A 20,105-nucleotide genomic window follows, 5' to 3' on the forward strand; every position below is an offset into this window, starting at 1 on the left:
AACACTGAACTAAAGATGCGGCAATATATTGGAGGCTGTAGGAATGAATATTTTTTCGGTATTTATAAGATTTTTCATTTTGCTGGAGTCACTGCTGTGTACCTAGGATTGGGTGCTGGACGTATCCTTTTTGCGGTTATTTGGAAAAACAATTTCTAGGGGACGTTAGAGGTTCATGGTTTTGGGCCTAAACCCACACTTTACATACCTCATCCTTACCTTTTACCTGTAAATTTGTGATTAAATATTTGTAAGATTTTTCATGTTTTGCATCAAATAATTTGGGATAGTTTGGGAAAAGAAAATTGTTATGGTATATAAATAAGGTTGCACAAAAATTTTAAAATCTAGGAGCAATCTTATACATGTATAAATTTATACCAATTATTGTTTGTACCATCACGGTAATTAATAAACAATAATTGGAAAATATGATTTTTTAAATAACTTATATTAGTTAAATCGTACATGATGGTAATAATGTAATTTCAACATACATATATTTCAAGATACGTAATGATATTTGATCGTATTCGTGACTTAAATAAACTACAGTATTTTGCAGTTAATTTAACGTTAAAATCAAATTTATTCCAACCAACTTGTAACAATCAATTAATAACTTTAGAAACGGCTATAAAGTTTATACATGGTATAAATATTTAAAAAATGAAGTTTTTTTAAAATTTGAAACCTAAATGATATGTTGTTTTAAAAATTTGCAGATTTTAATGAGAATTTCTAATTCAAGATCTCCAAGTAATACTAATATATGGAAAAAATTTGAAAATTGTAGTAATTATTATTTATTCAAACAAAGTAATTAATAAATTATAATGTTCTTAATCACCTATGGAAGTAAAGTCGTTAATGATAATATTTACGTTAATTTTTCAAAATACATAAAAGTGAGATTTCAATGACATTTTGATTGTATTTCATGACATAAATGGAATCTATTATTTTGCCTTAAAATTTATGTAAAAGATAAATTTATTTTCAGCTATCAATAGTTACAATAATTTTGGAAACAACTGTAAAAAATTTAGGTTTAACGGATATAAATTTTGAACTATACTAACATGTTTAATAAATTCGCAGATTCGAACCAGAGTTTCCAATCAAAATTTGATGAATCCAACACATTATGTGAGGATTCTATTCAAATATTTCAAAAATCAATTAGTGTAGTACTTTGTATAGGATTAATGGTGGATTGATGGGTCTAATCGAGAATTTTAGAATATTACTTTTTATCATTAATTTATAATTTTTTTAACCTTCGTACTCAAACCACATGTAAATAATTGGGTAGGACGGGGGTACTCGTCAATGTTATTTTTCAATTTTTTTTTGCTTTTGAAATGCACTTTTTTTAATTTGTTTGCTAATATAGATCTAGTGATAGATGGTTAAACCCAGACTAGAAAACCCATGTGGTCACAAGGCCTAAAATTAACGAGAACTCAACAGCCCAGTCTCACGAAAATTTTAACCGCTACCAATTCATTTAAAATCATGGATTATAATATTTTAAAGCAAGCTGTTAAAGTCAAATATATTGATATAAATGGATCGACATATTTAATTTGGATTTCAATTTTAAAAATCTTTGACTTGTGTGTTATTCAATAATAAGTTCTTTTTATTTTAGTAATTGGCAGTTCGTAATCCACTTTTATTTTTATTTTTGCGATTTCAATCTACATTATTTTCTCTGCCAACTTGCACCCCATAAAATTGATTTCTCTTCTATTTGCACCCCGTTAATGACTTTCCATCCAAGATAACCGTTAACTTTAACGGAAGTAGGGACATTTCAGTAAATTACTAACGAAAATAGAAGAAAATAAAGTAAATGAAAAAGTCTCTTGGTGTTGGAATTTGTAGTGGCTTGAAGAGCTGTCTGAGTTTGTTGAATGATGTGAAAGAGAGTTGATTTGAAATGGTGCACATCACAATCTTTGCTAAACATCCAAGATGGAGTGTTTGTACTTGAGCTATGGCCTGCTTCTCCCCCTGTGTGCATGAAATCTTCTTCATCATCATCTTCATCCCCAAACTCCTCCGAACCACCAGCTGGATAGTCAAATTCATCACCAGCTGTGAAGGACATGGTAGTGATTGCATCATTGGCCCTTTGCATAGAAGCAGTTGTGTGCACGAAGTTGAGAATTCTCTCAGAAGCCACATTGTCCTGTTCAGCTAGAACTTGATAAGCTGGAACATGGTGAGTAAATGCCTCAGCTTTAAAAGAAACAGAGTCTAAGACAGCTTGATAATCTTGCTGAAATAGCTATTTCTTTTCAGCCTCATTGACATCCCTTAACTCACTAACAATGGGATCTTCCCATTCTTCTGTACCTGCTTTTCTATCATAATCTCTCTTTTCTTACATCAAGGGCTCCCCTTGGCTTCCCACCCTCACACCTTCACCTTCACCTACTAAGGTGGGACTCCACTCACTCACTTTTGCCAACTAGAAGAAATACCTTGCATATTTTCACTCTTTTCCTCTCCTTTTGCCTGAGAGCAATTCAGCCTCTCACTATGTTCACTCCCTTTCCTCAATCCTAAGAGTGATTGTACAACTACTAAATCATCTGCACTTGTGACAACAGTTGAGATTTCAATTTGTGCAGTGATTGTCAACGGATGAGAAACATCCGTCGAAGTAGTAGTTGAAAGTGTCAATGGATAATTGTTGTTAAGCACATCCGTCGAGATACAATCACTGGTCAACGGATGAACAATATTCATCGAAATAGTGGAAATAACAGAGTTTGGAGTAGAAACTACTGTAGAATCTGTGGTGATTGGTGAGATTTTGCATAGTATTCTTAGTAGAATCAGAAAGAAATGGCAACAAATCATCTAACAAATCTTTGACTTGTGTGTTATTCAATAATAAGTTCTTTTTATTTTAGTAATTGGCAGTTCGTAATCCACTTTTATTTTTATTTTTGCGATTTCAGTCTACATTATTTTCTCTGTCAACTTGCACCCCATAAAATTAATTTCTCTTCTATTTGCACCCCGTTAATGACTTTCCATCCAAGATAACCGTTAACTTTAACGGAAGTAGGGACATTTCAGTAAATTACTAACGAAAATAGAAGAAAATAAAGTAAATGAAAAAGTCTCTTGGTGTTGGAATTTGTAGTGGCTTGAAGAGCTGTCTGAGTTTGTTGAATGATGTGAAAGAGAGTTGATTTGAAATGGTGCTCATCACAGTCTTTGCTAAACATCCAAGATGGAGTGTTTGTACTTGAGCTATGGCCTGCTTCTCCCCCTGTGTGCATGAAATCTTCTTCATCATCATCTTCATCCCCAAACTCCTCAGAACCACCAGCTAGATAGTCAAATTCATCACCAGCTGTGAAGGGCATGGTAGTGATTGCATCCTTGGCCCTTTGCATAGAAGCAGTTGTGTGCACCAAGTTGAGAATTCTCTCAGAAGCCACATTGTCCTGTTCAGCTAGAACTTGATAAGCTGGAATATGGTGAGTAAATGCCTCAGCTTTAAAAGAAACAGAGTCTAAGACAGCTTGATAAACGAGAGACTTAAAGTTGTAGTTCATGTGCAATTTTTGATATTATTCCACCAATTACCGTATCATAATCTTTAATTTTTTTGGATTATTATCTCTTGTGTAAGGTGTGCTCTCATGGATCTACAACATTAATGAACGATGAGCTTTTTTGAGTTTCAAGTGGAGGTGAACATATCTCTCATGCCATCCATCTCAAGGATTAATGATTTTCTCCCTTTATTTCTTCCTATTACTTTTATATTTGTCGTATTTTTTCTCCTTTCATGGAATTTAGATTTTAGCCTTCACAATATGTTCTCCTGAAGGCATGTACATAATTTTAACTAAGATGAGCTTTTCTGAGTCTTTTGCACGCTAGGAACCAGGTGATTGATTTATATCTTGGATCAGAGTTACAAAATATGTAAAGTACAAAGTGATTATTAAAGTAGGGTCTATTTATCAAGCTTCAGGTTGGATAGCGATCGCATTCTTAGCTAATCCTCCCATAGGTAAAAAAGTTTTAGGCATCATCATCTTATCGGTCATGAACATTTACTACGCCATAAGTGCACATAGGCAACGATTTTTATCCAGCGTTGCACAAAAAGCGTTGCATTATCTACAAAATTTTTAGTTTATTGCAACATAGTGGTGAAAGCGTTTCATTACATTGAAGCTACCATTGCTAATAACTGTTAGTGTTGTGCAGCATGCAACAGTAGAGGTCATAGCGTTGCATTAGATATTTTTTTTATTTAATAAATGCTGACGTGGAAAATAAATCTGAGGTGGCGTGCTGGGGACCCACGGGTGCTAACGTGGCATGTTAACGTGTCATGCCACGTCAGCATTTTGGGCCCCACATATGGGGCCCATTGGTGACGTGGAATGCTGACATGGGATTAGTGGGACCCACATGGGGGCCCAAAATGCTGACGTGGCATGCTGACGTGGCACACAGTGGGGCCCACTTGCTGATGTGGCACTTCAGGCGTTGTATTTGCTTTATGGTGTTGCAGTAGGTTATTTAGTGTTGCATTAGTTATTGTACTATTCTTAAAATTTATTTGTTATATTTATGTTATAATTTTTTTTAAAATATTTTTAATTGATCCAACCGTACAAATTTTGTTTCCTACTAGTTTTAGAGATGTGTAATTTTTTTTTTAAAAAAATAAATTTTATATCACATGCTTTTTTAATAGTCAAACCCCGGTTCACATGGGTTCACATTACGTAGTCTTGTTCCGGGTGGTGATTCTATTTTTTTAAAATTTTTGTTCAACGATCCAACCGTACGGATGATGATACCTACTAATTTTAAAAATGTCTAAATATTTTTTAAAAAAATTAAATTTTTATATCTTATGTTTTTATAATAGTCAAATTACGGTCAACACGGGTTCCTATAACCAAGACTTGTCCCGAGTGGTGATTCTATTTTCTTGAAATTCTTGTTCAATGATCCAACCGTATAGATGATGTTACCTTCTAATTTTAGAGATGTTTAATTTTTTTTTTTTTTAAATTTAGATTTTATATCACGTGCTTTTTTAATAGTCAAATTACGGTCAACACGGGTTGCTGTTACCTAGTATTGTCCCGAGTGATTATTCTATTTCTTTAAAATACTTGTTCAACGATCCAACCGTATGGATGATGATACCTACTTATTTTAAAAATGTGTAATTTTTTTTTTAAAATTTTGATTTTATAGCGTGTGTTTTTATAATAGTCCAAATTACGGTCAACACGAGTTCCTATAACCAAGTCTTGTCCCGAGTGGTGATTCTATTTTTTTAAAATTCTTGTTCAACGATCCAACCATACGGATGATATTACCTACTAATTTTTAAGTTGTGTAATTTTTTTAAAAAAATTAGATTTTGTATTATGTGTTTTTATAATAGTCAAATTACGGTCAACACGGGTTCCATGTAGATTCTTGTCCCGAATGATTTCTATTTTTTTTTTAAATTCTTGTTCGACAATTCAATTATACAAATAATTATTCCGATTAATTTTATCATTGTCGTGTTATTTTGACATATATTTTACATTAGTTATACAATTTTCTTGTAATATTTAAAATTGTAAATATTTAATAAAAAACTAAAAAAATAATTAAATGATGTTGAGACACAGATCTGCATACTTTCCCAGGCCAAAAAATTGGGTGGTTATTTTCCCCTTAACAAAAATTCACTCTTTCTCTCTAAATCTGAGCTGATACTCGAAAATTAAAATAATTTACAGAAAAGCAACAAGATATTTATCAAAATAATTAAGAAATTATGATTGTAAAGACTTAATTAAGTCAAGGCCCAGCCCGTTAACAGACAAGCCCTAAAAATTTATCATTTTTATATAAAACCCTAACAAACATAAATCATTAGCAGTGGCCGCCTCGTCTTTCAACCCCTCTCTTCACTCAGATCTTCAGACCCCTTCTCACCTCCACCATCCTCTCCTCCGCTCACCTTCTTATTATATTCTCCTACACATCTCGATCCGAGATGTGTAGAAACAATCGAGAAATCAACAACCTAATCCGTACAACACGTTTCTCGAACCGCCTTCGTATGCTGAAGCAATATTTCGATCATTCGATGGAGAAGATAGCAACGGAGGAAGTGGAGTCAACGGTCATGATTTGTTCGCAACTTCGACTTAACATTCCGGAGCGAAGTATGTGTGAATCACGGTTTCGGATCCTCAGAAGGAGCAAGACGTGTCGAATGGGAAGTTGCCGTTGGTGAGGACCACGGATGTGGCGTCGAGAATGTTGGATGGGGCGGTGAAGTTGCCTTGGCAGTTGTTTGGGAGGGAGAGTTTGCAAGGGAGTGCATTGGATGTGAATGAGGTTGCGTTGCCTGCGAAAGGAGGGAGGGATTTGTTGAGGATTTTTAAGGAGTTGAAGCAGTCGGTTACGAATGATTGGGCTGCGGTTAAGCCACCGGTTGTGGAGGAAGATAAGGAATTTTTCAAGAGGAAGGGTAAGTTGCAGGATTTCGAGAATCAGATTGGTATTGCTTCTCAGCAGGTCTATTGAACTCTTTTGATGTAAATTATAATTTTGAGTGCTATGTTTGTCGGTTTATATAATTAGTAATGTTTCTCGATTCAAATATGTATTGATATTTGTCTGATAATGCTGATCTAGCGAGACCATTTTGAGTTGCGACATCTCAGACTTGATTAAGCTTAAATGTATGTTAATCAATTTCCTAGCTCCATACAATAAAGGAAATATCGATATTTGCCTCGGTGTTATATGTAAATTTGTAATATTTATTACTGTCATGTAGTTGATTTAGGTACTAATAATATGTATAATGAAATGGGACGTATGCTATTGACATGAAATTAAAGCTCAGCAAGAAATTGGGGAGACGATGGGGCAACTGGGGTTGGCTTTTGTCAAGCTAACGAAGTTTGAGGCGGATGAGGCAATGTTCAACTCTCAAAGGGTGAGATCTGCAGACATGAAAAATGTGGCTACTGAAGGGTTTTTAGCACATAAATGCAGCGAAAACGTAAATTTACTCTTAAAAAGAACCGAAACCCTCCGCAGGATCCATGCGAAAAAATAATATTTAATTCGTAGTTCAGTATGTTTACCTTAAGAAGCTTTACGTTAATGGAAAGATGGAGGTCTTTAATAGCGATCCAAGAACGATGAACGGAGATCCTTAGCAGATGCTCCTCAAGTGTGAAGCACTCCACCGGTATCCACCAAGAAAACGATGTAATGAAGGAGGAGGAGATGGAGAGAATTAGGGTTTTGTCAATCTTTTTGGTTAAGGCAAAAATATGGTTTATAATAGTATATTTATAAGCAAAATTTTCAGCTGAAATTTTTTCCATAAAATATTATTATTATTAACCCTTTATTATTCTCACTAATAATTAAAACACCTTTTAATTATTAATCCTTTTTCTAAATTCTTTAGAAATAATTCTCTCACTTGATTTAATTTCCAAAAATTAAATTCTTAATTAATAATATTAAGAATCTTTTCTTAATTAATTTATAATCAATTAAATCTTATTTAATTAATTATTAAATTTGCCAATTAATTATTTATTTCATAAATAAATAATTATCAGCCATTATTAATTAATTCCTCCACCATTAAATCATTATCTTTTATGGTGTGACCCTATAGGTTCAATATTAAGCGGTAGTAGAAATAAATAATAATAAAATTATTTTATCATTATTTATATAGATTCTCTAATTCATTAAATATGATTAATAAATTAATCATATTTATTCTACATCGTGAGGGATACTTCTCAGCATATCGCGACTATCCGGATAATACGAATTCACTGCTTAGAATACCAAGAACCTTTTCAGTGAGTAGTTATCGTACAATTAATTCCTTCTACCCTGCAATATCACGATTAAATACAAGGCATAAAACTTGTGTCAAGCCTATCTTATTTAATCACTTGCTTTCCCATTCACTATACTTAGTTCTATTTAATGTAAATTAGAACCTCCTTTCTAATTTCATTCACTCTGGCCAGAGATTCCTGGATTAACATAAGTGGATCAGCATTGAACATTCTCTTCCTACACTAGAAGGGGTAGATCCTTTATTGATCATATCCTATCTTCGTGTACAAATTCCTATACCCAGTAGAGCCCTTATAATTGTCCCTTGAGACTAAGAACTAAACCAAAGCATAGTTCAGTGTACACAAGATGACTATGATGACCTCAAGTCTAAGGATACTTGTACAACTATCACTATGTGAACAACTGCTGACACGTGAGTGAACTCCATTAGTTGTTCAGCTGTGTGAGTCATGTTCAGTGAACTTTTTCTATAATAAGCACCTACTTACTAGCTATAGTGTCACCAACAAATGTCTATGAGAACAGACATCCTTCATAATGAAGCAAGCATAGTATGTACCGCATCTTTGCGGATTATTAATTATCAGTTATAATTCTATGACCAGGAACTATTTAAGTTTAGAGTTATCATCTTTTAGGTCTCATTATTATGATCTCATCACAATCCATAAAAAGCTTTACTCTAAACTGTGGTATATCTTATTTAAACATTTAAATAGATAGAGCCTGCAATAAAAACAAAACAAGCCTTTTATTAATATCAATGAAATCAAAACATATTACATAAAAGTTATTCCTAAATCCTCATAAATGATTGGACTTAGGACATATCTCTTTCAGCTACTGCTGCTGTCAAAGCTAACAGACTCTATCGGGAGTTGAATGCACAAACTGTCAAGCATCTGGTAAGTTACTGGATTGTTGTACTTTCCCAGACTTGAATTGCTAACTTTAATCATGATCCTTTATCTTTTCAAGCATCTTGTTCCACTCGAAGTGCTAGATATTTACAGATGCTCTATTCTTATACTGCAGGATAAGCTTCATGACTATCTTGGGGTGATGTTGGCAATTAACAATGCATTTTCTGACCGTGCGAATGCTTTGTTGACGGTGCAAACTCTTTTATCCGAACTGGCCTCCTTGAATGTAAGGATTGAAAATCTTGAAGCTGCTTCATCAAAGAATTTTTATGGTGACAAGTCTAGAATTCGCAAAATAGATGAGTTGAAAGAAACTGTAAGAGTAACGGAGGAAGCTAAAACCTGTGCAGTCAGAGAATATGAACGGATCAAGGTAACATGTTCTTCCTTCTAGTGCATGTATTACCCGAACACTTCAGAAATTTTAGTGACACCAGTTATTCATAAATTCTTTAACTAGTTTTTGAGCTGAGATAATATATTCTTTAAGTAGTTTTTTCTTCATCCAATAACAATCATTATGAAAAACTGAATACAATAGGTGGGTCTTGCACTAAGAAAAATAGTTAATTGTGTGTGTCCTTAAGTGGATATTAGAACCATTTCTTCAATTGCTTTATAAAGTAAATGTGCATAAGCTTTGCCCTTGCTTGAGTTATGCTGACAAATTAAACAGAATAATTATTCATTCTGTTGAATTGGATCTTGATATTCTTATAAATGAGGACTTAATTTTTTACCAAATAAAATATAGTTAGAAGTACATAGTCACTCAGACTTATTGCTTAGTATGTAGCATAATAAGCAACAAAGAGTTAAGCACCTCAGATTTTTAGAAGCAAGCAAGAAAACATAATAGGATGAAGTATTTAGCAAAAATATACAAAGTAATTAACACAGAAGGAGCATAAATGTGCAACACTGAGTATATAATAGAAGCGAAGTCGGTCATGACCAATGGGGTCACCAAAATCAATCCTAGTAATCATTATTTAGAAACACTGAATATAAGTTCTAGGGTCTTTTATTTGATTGTGGCTACCAGACTGTGGTGGTATGTTATGGATGTTACTGCTAGCGACATGGGAACGTAGAGTATATCCGTGTTGTCCCTTAACCACTTTTCATGGTTCTATTCAATTAGATAACAAGGCAACATGGGTTACATGAAGCTTCCTATCTATACTATGACATTATTGTTAATTCTTATTCTAAACTGTATATTTGTGTTGTATTTGCAGTGCTTACCTATTACCATCGACGTCGGCACAAATAACCACAAGTTGCTGGATGATGAGTTCATTATTGGGCTCAAACAAAAGAGGGCAACTGGGCAGGTACTTTTTATCTTCCTCTCTGTAATTCATAGATATAATTACTTGCGGTCTACATCTAAAAACTAATTTTGTATGCATTCACCTGCATCAAGGAATTTGCCGAGCTTCTGGCGGAGATTATGTCTACTGTTAAGCAGAACTATGGAGAGAAAATCATCATACAGGCTTGTTTGCAGTTTCAAACATTTAAGTAGATAATGGATTTTTATATGTTATAAATTCTAATCATTTGACATTGATTCTCAGTTTGAAGATCAATCTTATGGTTGATTAATAGTGATTTATAAGTTTTCAGGGTCAACCTGACAGTTATCACGAGTTGATCGGGAATCCGCACCATACTGAACGCCTAGCACCAGATGAAGTGGCCATGCTTGTGGTAGGTTGAGTGTTTTTGTAAAGTATATGCACTAAAATGTGTAAACTTTATGTCCTCTTATTACTTCTGTAAAGGCTTACCTAATGTTGTTTTATAATTTAAAAGACAAGTTTGAAAGCCCTGTCTGGAGCAGTTTCTTACATAGATTCTGATCACCACAAAATGCTTCTTTCTTCTGTAAGTAATAGTGCATTAATATTTTTGCTCATTTCTTTTTCCATTATTTTTTTCGGATTTTAGTTTTTTGGTTGTTAAAGAAAGTTTGTTACCTTCAGATAAGTGGCATGAGCTTGTGGAACTATGGTCCAGATGTGATGGATGTATTGGTTGAGTTGGTTGTTGCTTTGATATGTAATGCTACTCACTATACAATAATGATTATCATTGCTTGTTCTTATCAAGGATTAGTTTTGCTTTTACTACATTGTAGGCTGCAGTGAGCGGAAAATACCTCCATCTATGCTTGGATATGCTTGTAAGAAATTTTGTGCCGCCTTTATCTTTCCTTAGGCTATTACAGTAGCCACATGGTCTTGCAAAAAAAGAGCAAATTCTTTGTCCTGTGCATGCTGCTTTAAAGGAAATTGCTGATTTAGTTCCCCTCGCACCACTGAGATTGGAAAAAGTAATCAAGGAGAGGATGCCCTACAGATCCTCAAAGCAACCTTGGATTGTAAGTTTACTTCATCTGCTTCTCGTCTTTTTGGGGACATGCTTCTCTGTAACCTTGGCTGGAAGTACATTTTTTATGCATGTCTATGTAGACTATATAGCACATTATCGATTTGTTAAATATAAATTTAGAATGAATTTTTTTTGGTCTAGTTGCAAGTTGTTTCAAGTAATTTCGTTAAAGGAAATGTCGGGGCCTATATTGACTCCAAAAAAAATTACCTTTTGAGTCCAGTTGCTTTTATGGTTGTATTTAGCTCTTTGTTTTAGTCTCTCTTGGCAGATAAATCATAAATCTTTTGCGCTTTGTACACTATCTGTTTTTCGTCTTTTTGGGGCAAAACTTCTGTTCCTAGGCAGAAGTACATTTTTTGATGCATGTATTTACAGCCCATAGCTTGTAATAAATTCTAAAAATGAAATTATTGACTTTATTGGTTGGGTTTAATTGCGTTGTGTTAAATAAGTAGTAAATTAATAATGGAAAGTTTAAGGCCCAAATCAATACCATAATATTGAGTGATTGACCTGTTAAGTCCAACTGCTTTCATTACTTAAGTTTAAGGCCCAAATCTTGTTATTCTTATTCTATTCATTTTTATTTTCTAGGCTAAAGCTCCATTTAGCTTCCTTGCATCAACATCGCCTTAGGGTCTATTTTTAAAAGGTTTTTATTCGAAGATGTACCACGGTTTCCAGTGATCAAGAGGAAAACGGTACTACAGTCATTCAAGGCACTCAAGGCGCAACTTCTTAGTGACTTAGTTCTTTGGTATCTTTGTTCATTTGAAGAAAGATTTGATGTACTTTTGGTGTTTTAAATTTAGAATTGGGCGTATGTATTTTAGTATTTTTTGTATGTTTAAAACTTGTTGAATTCCTGATATGGTTGTTTTTGTTGGATGCCACTTATGGCAGGTATCATGTAAAAACAGACAAATTATGGCCAAATTTTTATGTTTTCTAGTGTTGCATATTCCATAGTATGATGTTGCATAATGCTTTTCACTGTATTACATTTGATTATAATACTGTTGTAATTTAAAAATGGTGTTGCATAATGTGGTATATACTGTTGCAATTGAATGAAAATAGTGTTGCATATGCATCAAAATGGTGTTGCATAAATAATATGGGCCCCCACATATGATGTGGAAAAAGGGCCCCACTGCTGACGTGACATTGCGGGCCCCCACATGCTGACGTGGCAGGATGAGACCCAACTGACGTGGCGTGCCGACGTGGCATGCTGATGTGACTCTGGGGACCCCCTGTTGCTGACATGGCATCTGATGTGTCAGTTGCCACGTAGGACCAAGTGTACTATCCTGTCAGGTCTAATGCAACACTTTCTGTTGTTGCCAATAGGTGATTTACTGTTGCAAAATCCACCTGATACATTACTTTCAAGTTTTGCACAAAATATTGCATTAGGTGTCTACGACCACTTCCACATTGGCAACCCCCCTCTGGTGTTGCCTATTACCTTATGCAACACCATTTGGGCCTTATGCAACTGTATAGTAGGGGTTGCCTATGTGCACTTATGGCGTAGTGATTACTCTAATGACTAAAATTTAGGTATGTACATATAGGTTATAGAATAATGTGAAAATCTTTTATGTACGGTAGAAATACGAGTAATAACCTTTTAACATAATGAGTATAACTTTTGTTTGAATGTACTTGAATTGGCCAATACTTTCATTCTTGAATGCTATAAAATGCTAATGAATTTGTTTTCCTACCTGCTAATGGAGAGTTTGAACTTGTGTACATTGTATGTGACTTTCTCTTATTTACAAAGCCTTTTTTGCTAATCCGGTTTACTTTATGAGATTAAATTGTAACAAAAGTGTAGGGTTAAATTCACACTGTAATCATAGGTTTTTACAAGTTAGCAACCATTTCCCTATGACCAAATCTTTAAAAAATCAAAAATTTACATAATTAATTATCTTTTACTTTGACATTAATTTGTTGCTTTGCAAAAGCTCCCACTATGAAACAAGGTTCGATTTTCAATTTGGATAACAGTGAGAATAAATGATTTGTGTTACCTACTTCTCTTCTAGCGGATCTGCATAACATCCCAAATTATGTACATGTTGCAACAAAGAAGGCAATGTCTTATGTTCCCTAACCCCTTACAAATACGCCTATATTCTAATTATTTATGATTTATTGCAGGACTTTCATTTTGGGTTAGAGAAATTTAAACAGGTTTGCTATCCATTCGAGCATCTCAAGGATAATGAGACACCAGAATTTTGGAAAATAACGAGATCGCAAGTTGGTAGAGTTCTTTTCTAAAAAAAATGATGAAGTCAGAAAGTATGAGCTTTTAGGTCTCAAATGCTGCTTTCGCGTAGGTACTCATAATAATCCATCTAATAATCCATTGAGCCCTTAAGTGCATTGGTTTTTGAGTTGCTGATTGATATGGTTGTGTACATTGACGATGATAATTTTGACAAAGAAATGCGGTGTATATTTTTATGATATTTATGAGTTTCTTTCAAGATTTAATGTGATAGTATATATAAAATTGTAGCCTGGGCATTAAAGAGGAGATCTAAGTCCCCATCTATAACTACATTTTAATTTCACAAGTTATTGACGTACATGCTTGTTCCAATATATTCTAGATAATTGAATTACATGGATGACTTACATGGATGACTTACATGGATGACTGACTAATTTTCAAATTAATTGTTTTATGCTAAAAAAAACTCTGAAGTAATATTAGTCATCTCAATTTCAATATAAGATTTTTATACATTAAATAATTTTTTTTAGCAAAACACATGCTCAGATCCAGTCATTTTTTATTATTTTAATATTAAAGTATGATCAATTTTTTCTTTGTCTACAATCATGTTGGTATCTGCTATTTGCAAAATAAAATTAATTCTAAAAATGTGCACATATGGATTATATATGGAGTTCTAGCTTCTCTTATTACACCTGGATGATGCAAAATGTCTATTGTAATTTAAGTACTAAATTTATTCAACATTTATTTAGATAGGTTAAATTATACGTGCTTGATAAATTATATTTAGAGCAATGAAAGAGTAAACATATATATGAAAATGATGTATGCATAATCTTATTATAAGTAGTATTTTTTTGAAAGGATAAAGAAATGTTAGTTGGAAAAAAGATGTCAGATTGGAACATCTGACAAAAAAAAGTATAAAATTAAAATATAAAGTACCATTGTACCACTTCTAATGTGTATAACTCCTTAAAATTTTAGGTACACTCATCAACTCTCCAATTATATGTTATATTTTTATAACATTATTTTTAGCCACTCTTTTAGTTTTAGGAATCTTAATTTTCAACAAAATTGCTGTAAATAATATTTTTATTTGTATTTTTATTTTTAAATAGTTTCTCTGAACTGGGCGGTATATTTACCTAGTTACATTATGAACAATTTGCACATCCTCGTCTTTTTTCTATATTCTTCCCTCTTACAATTACAAGTTACAACCTTTCTTTTGTATTGAAGTTTGTTAACAAATATATTGTTTGTATTCCCTTCAACCAAATAGAACAATAGTGTATGAACTGTGTGGTGTCCTAGCAGTTATACAATAGCCGTTTCTTTTTTTTTGCTAAGTTATACAATAGCCGTTTCGGTTCAGGGAATGTTGAGTTATTTTCAAAGAGAATTCACGTTTAGGACTTTATTTCATAAGACAAGCAAGCTATATTCTAAGACAGTTGAGAGCTTCTCATTTTCATTCATGACAGAAATAGTGGCATTTTGCTTTTGCCTACAATGTCAAAGGGAAGATAGCTTTAACCTGTCCCCGCCAAAATAAACGAAATGTAGTGTTATATATTTAAACACACAGACACACACAGACATGGAGAGGGAGGGAGGGAGGGAGAATAGTTTGTACTTTGTGATAACTACCGATGCCTAAACTACGTTATTTTTAAACTGATGGCTAGACAGTTGTCTACCCAGCTCTGTAAAAACTTCTTGCCCCTATGTACTGTATGTTTAACATATGTAAAATATATTATACATATGTCATACATTAAATAACTTATGCAGCAATTTTTAGCATTATAACAGTTTAATATGCAATTTTTTTGGTTGTTATATATGCCATTTTAACTTCAATTTTCAATGTTTTCAGTCTAGTACCTAAGCACACGATAGTTTCTTCGAGCATATAGACAATTGTACGGGTATGTATGATCAGAGTTAAAATTTTATGCAGAGCCTGCTCCATAATAAACAATCAACAGCTCAATGTCTTTCTTTTTAGCTTCCAGTTGTAGAACTTGAAGTTCATATCAACAAATTGCACAATTTAAACTAGAGATTTTTCTTCCCATCTACTCGTTAGCCGCCAATTTTGTTTTATAAGGTTGATGATGCGCCACACAGCAATATGTGAATGAAGAATTCTAGTGTATTTGCGCAAACTGGAAAAATAGAAGACAGAGATAGGTAGGAAAAGATGCACATGTCTTGATGTCTCAAATGTAACTGCTATTTTACATGCTTGAGACCGAAAGTTTGATGCAAATAAACGAATTTTTGTTTTTTGACATCTTTTTAGTTTAGAAAATCTCAACATATTGTTTATAAAATCATAAAGAAATTTATTAAGGTAATAATATTTTATGTACTATATCTAATCTTTTTAATCTTTGAACATAACAATATTTTTTCAAGATCTCAATCATCAGAGTTCACAGAGAGCGTTGATCAATAGTGACATCCAATGAGTTCATGCTGTAATTCAAGAACATGAGTAAAGAAAATAAAAAAAAATGCGTAAAGGAGAAAACTAAACACCAAAATATCATCAGCTAACCACATGAATCTGGATAGGGCATTTTATGATTGTTTATCATGTATTATTTTGCAACTTGGAGATATAATTGTTCTACAAAAAAATATTGTTAACATCATAGCTAAAATTAAAAGGTTTCTAAGAATCTATAAGAGAATTCTTAATTTCCCTTGTATAACGAAAGGAAAGAGCTAGCAAATATCAGCTAGCGATCAAGATGTGAGGAACCTGCAACATCACCAACGGCTTCTGCATTTTGGCCCGCATCCCATCGATAGCTTTTGAAACAAATCTTGTAAATTTTTTAATGTTATAGGGCGTGCCTGCATAATATGTATATAAAATTAGATATTAGATAAGAACATTTAAGATACATTAGTGTGTGTACTTGTGACTCTGTCCTCGGGACAAAAACTCATGTAAAAAAATTATGTAATATTCAAAACGAGGAGTCGTGTATCTAGAAGTATTGATGTCGGTTTTGTTGTGCAACTAGAGATGCCCATAGAAGTTGCTGAGGCATACAAAATTGCAAATACTGTGTGCCTCCAGTATTTATGCGTAATATAGATACTTTTTTTTATAACTTGGATTTTGGTAGTGAAATTTGCTGTTTTGTGCCACAATAGAGTCCACATTTTTACATGTACATAAGAGATCATCTGGATGGACTTACACGAAGGGCTTCAATAATGGGGCAGTCGTCAGTATTGGCGGAATGAAGCTTCTCAAGAGGAGACAACCCCTGCTGCAATTCGAATCACATCAAATTATGTTTGTTAAGTACAACAACCAGACCGCCCCAAGGGACATAAAACCACTCTCAAGCTATCCGGTGCTTGGTCAGAGACATTTTTTACACAAGTTCTAAATCAATAATACAATAACTATAGGAACGATATAAGAATAGAAACACACAACAGCTTGGAAGATATGCTTACAAAGGTTGCTGGCTACCTTGGATCATCGGACAGTATGACATAACATTGATAATATTCTTCAAAACTGTAGTAGACGGTTCATCCTGCATCTTTTCAATTACGTCATTAAAAACCTTCATGATTGCACACAACCGGTTTGCAGGCTCACAGCAATACTGTAGTCCCTGCTCTTGCATCATTATTCTTGACATTATCCAGATGCAGTCTGTATAGCCATATACAAGTGTTCAGAGTGAGTTTAAAGAGCCAATTAACTATGGGTGTCGATCTATTTATATTTTGATGGTGTACCGGAATTGTTTCAGAATTATTTGCTCAGGTTCTTACTAGGACGATCAAGTCTATGCCATGCAATATAAACCTTATGATTTATATATGGCTGGGTAATAATGTTCATCTAACACCAAAATATTAGATGTTCATCAAGTCGACTTGATATGTATTAATACGAAACATGGAGTGTTAACTAAAAATCCCTTTTTCAATAAACACCTAGCAGAAACACTAGAAAGGGATATTTATTTGAAATTTTTAGTAACCAGATTTTATACTCTGTACTGTCTTACATTACATGTAAGGTGATATATTGCAGTAAAAAATGCTTGGAAGCGAAAGAATGTTGAGTTCAAATTTTAATGGACACTTACTGATTGTGAAAGTTCGTTTCCATATTCTATGGATTTTAGACACAAAGGGAAGAGTCCTGATTCAAGCAAACAGTGAACAGCAACCTTTGTCGAAGGGTCGCCTACCTGCATAGTAGAGAAGATTCGGATGATATTTGGAGTAGAACCTTATAGGCATATCAGATCATATTAAAGCAAATTGATATGCAATCTGGTAAGAAATAATGGACATTTTCTTCAACTATTGTTCTGATTAAGCTAATTCATCTCAACATTGCATTCAATTCAGAGCTGAAACTTGAAAGGGCGGGTAGCAACTAGCAATGAGAAAATACTTCCATGCAAGGTTACTGGTGCTTAGCTGTTTTAATAATTCAAATGGCTAAAAGTATAAAAATTGAAGGTATCATGTATTGATTTAGAGTGGAATTGTACCTCCTTCAGAAGACCACCAATGACCCCCAAGCTCATTAGCCTTAGGTACTGGAATGGCTTGCTCGTTTCTTCAGTCTCCAAGAAAGGGTACAAGTAACAATGTATCTGAACTGCACGGACAGAAGTAAGTTAATACAAGTCTGTCTACGATTAACCTTATCTAGCTCCTTAATTATCCTATTAAAATCAGTTAATAACAATATTTGAATAAGTTATGCAAAATCCTCATCCCAGAATTTATGTAACAAACTTGTAACTTCAACTGAATCCTTGATTTCACCTCAGTGTCCTGTTTCTTTGGTGTTCACATAAACAAATCATACCAGCTTGAAATAAAAAGTGAATGCATTTATATATCAAAACACGTCAAGTTCGACAATATCTTGTGTGGTCTTTAAGTAGCAATATCAGACATCAAGAAATCAGCAAAAGTTATAGAATGAAATTAACTTATATCATTTGGTGAGAAGAAGCTATAACTGTGGATACATCCAACTATGTTGAAGAAGACTAATGTAAATACTGAATACATTAGCAGAAACAAGTCACATAGCTTTCAGAAAGTTCAGAAAAATACCATTAAGGAACTGCATCTTCGTTTGAGGGTGAGTGGCCAAGCACTGCATTCAATAGAAAATACACTTTGATATTAGAGTTGCATACATAATTTTTAAGTACATAGAGGACCAGCTATGGCTCCTGCATAAGTAAAAATAAATTTGATGTATATAGATAATAAATTTGATAAGTAAAAATAAATTTGATAAGAAAAAAGTTTGAAAATTAGGAAATCGAACATATAAAGCAAATACATTACAAAGTTAATACCACTAGAAAAGGAAATTAAAGGAGCGGAAATGACCTCAAACAAAACAAGTACATCACAAACTTTACTTGAATCTTTCATAGTAAGTTTCTCAGGTGTTAATGACTTGTATATAGATAATACTTCCTGCAATAAAGAAGATAATTCCATTAATCACCAACTGTAAAACACAACATTCTTATTTGAATAGATAGAATAGCCAATACAAACCACAAGGCTGAGCTTGTCAAACAAAGTAGTAAATCATTTAAATGATTCCAATGACCATCATGTGCGGATTTCATAAATTGTATCAAGTTCTGATTCAGATGTGATGCAACTTGATCTTAAGGGTAGGACTTCTCCAAGACGTGTTACATAAAAGTTGCAGAACTTCCTTACAATGCCTATTTTCCAGATTTTTGGGTTTCAAAATTTCAAATTTCCAAAATATTTGAGATCTCCGCAAATCTTCTCATTAGTTCAATGAAAGATTTCTTCGGCAACTGACAAGCAAAGATACGGGTGCAAAGTGCTGGGGTGCGTGGACAAAAATCTAATAAATAATATAATAATATGGGAATTCGGGTGCGGGGGACACGACATATAGAAATATAGATTTTCTCTAGATTTGATGTTACATATATTCAATCTGGTTAAAAAAACCACAAACTATAAGCAAATTTAATCAAATGCATAACTTATTGATCTAAAACACAAAATACAGGTAAAATATTTTAATTTATGCAAAAATGAACACTAGCATAATACGTTTGTATTTACCAACAAAAACTGATACTTAATTTTACGAAAATAGGCGGTTAACAGAAATTTTGATTACAAATTGTGGGGAAAGAATCAAAATTAGGATTCAGGATGAATCCCCTATCCGATGAGGGGACCTGCATGTCATAGTATCGGACACAAGGATCAAGGGATTCACAAACAAGTATAATCATTTCAAAAGACAAGAAAGAATAAGGATCATTAATCACGAAATATTGATTAAATACTATATATACTTGAGAAGATCAAATATAACAATGTAACCTAGATACTGCCATTTTGGTTTAGTAGTCCACTTCAGTATTAAGATGTGAGGAAGAAACTCAAATCAAAACAGGGAACTTTTATTGTTAATGTTAACCAAAATTAGAAGTTAATAAAAAGAATTCACGACATGATATAAATTTAAGCAAGCTATTAAAACAAATACATTTAGTTTGATCAATGCAAAGCATTTGGTAGACCCA

General features: G+C 33.3%; 1 protein-coding gene across 1 annotated transcript; it reads left to right on the forward strand.

Annotated features, from left to right (window-relative positions):
• The first annotated feature begins 15 nt into the window (after positions 1 to 15).
• LOC141699829 (sorting nexin 2A-like) lies at positions 16 to 11,613 on the forward strand. Its single transcript, XM_074503649.1, has 12 exons — positions 16 to 135; positions 6,256 to 6,583; positions 6,897 to 7,032; positions 8,744 to 8,810; positions 8,941 to 9,201; positions 10,070 to 10,165; positions 10,461 to 10,544; positions 10,650 to 10,721; positions 10,820 to 10,879; positions 10,975 to 11,019; positions 11,125 to 11,217; positions 11,500 to 11,613. Exons 1-12 carry the CDS (start codon positions 16 to 18, stop codon positions 11,611 to 11,613), a joined length of 1,476 nt encoding a protein of 491 aa, XP_074359750.1.
• Positions 11,614 to 20,105: the final 8,492 nt, after the last annotated feature.

The sequence above is a fragment of the Apium graveolens genome, unplaced genomic scaffold (genome assembly GCF_009905375.1).
Source record: "Apium graveolens cultivar Ventura unplaced genomic scaffold, ASM990537v1 ctg1394, whole genome shotgun sequence".
Classification (NCBI taxonomy): Eukaryota; Viridiplantae; Streptophyta; class Magnoliopsida; order Apiales; family Apiaceae; genus Apium; species Apium graveolens.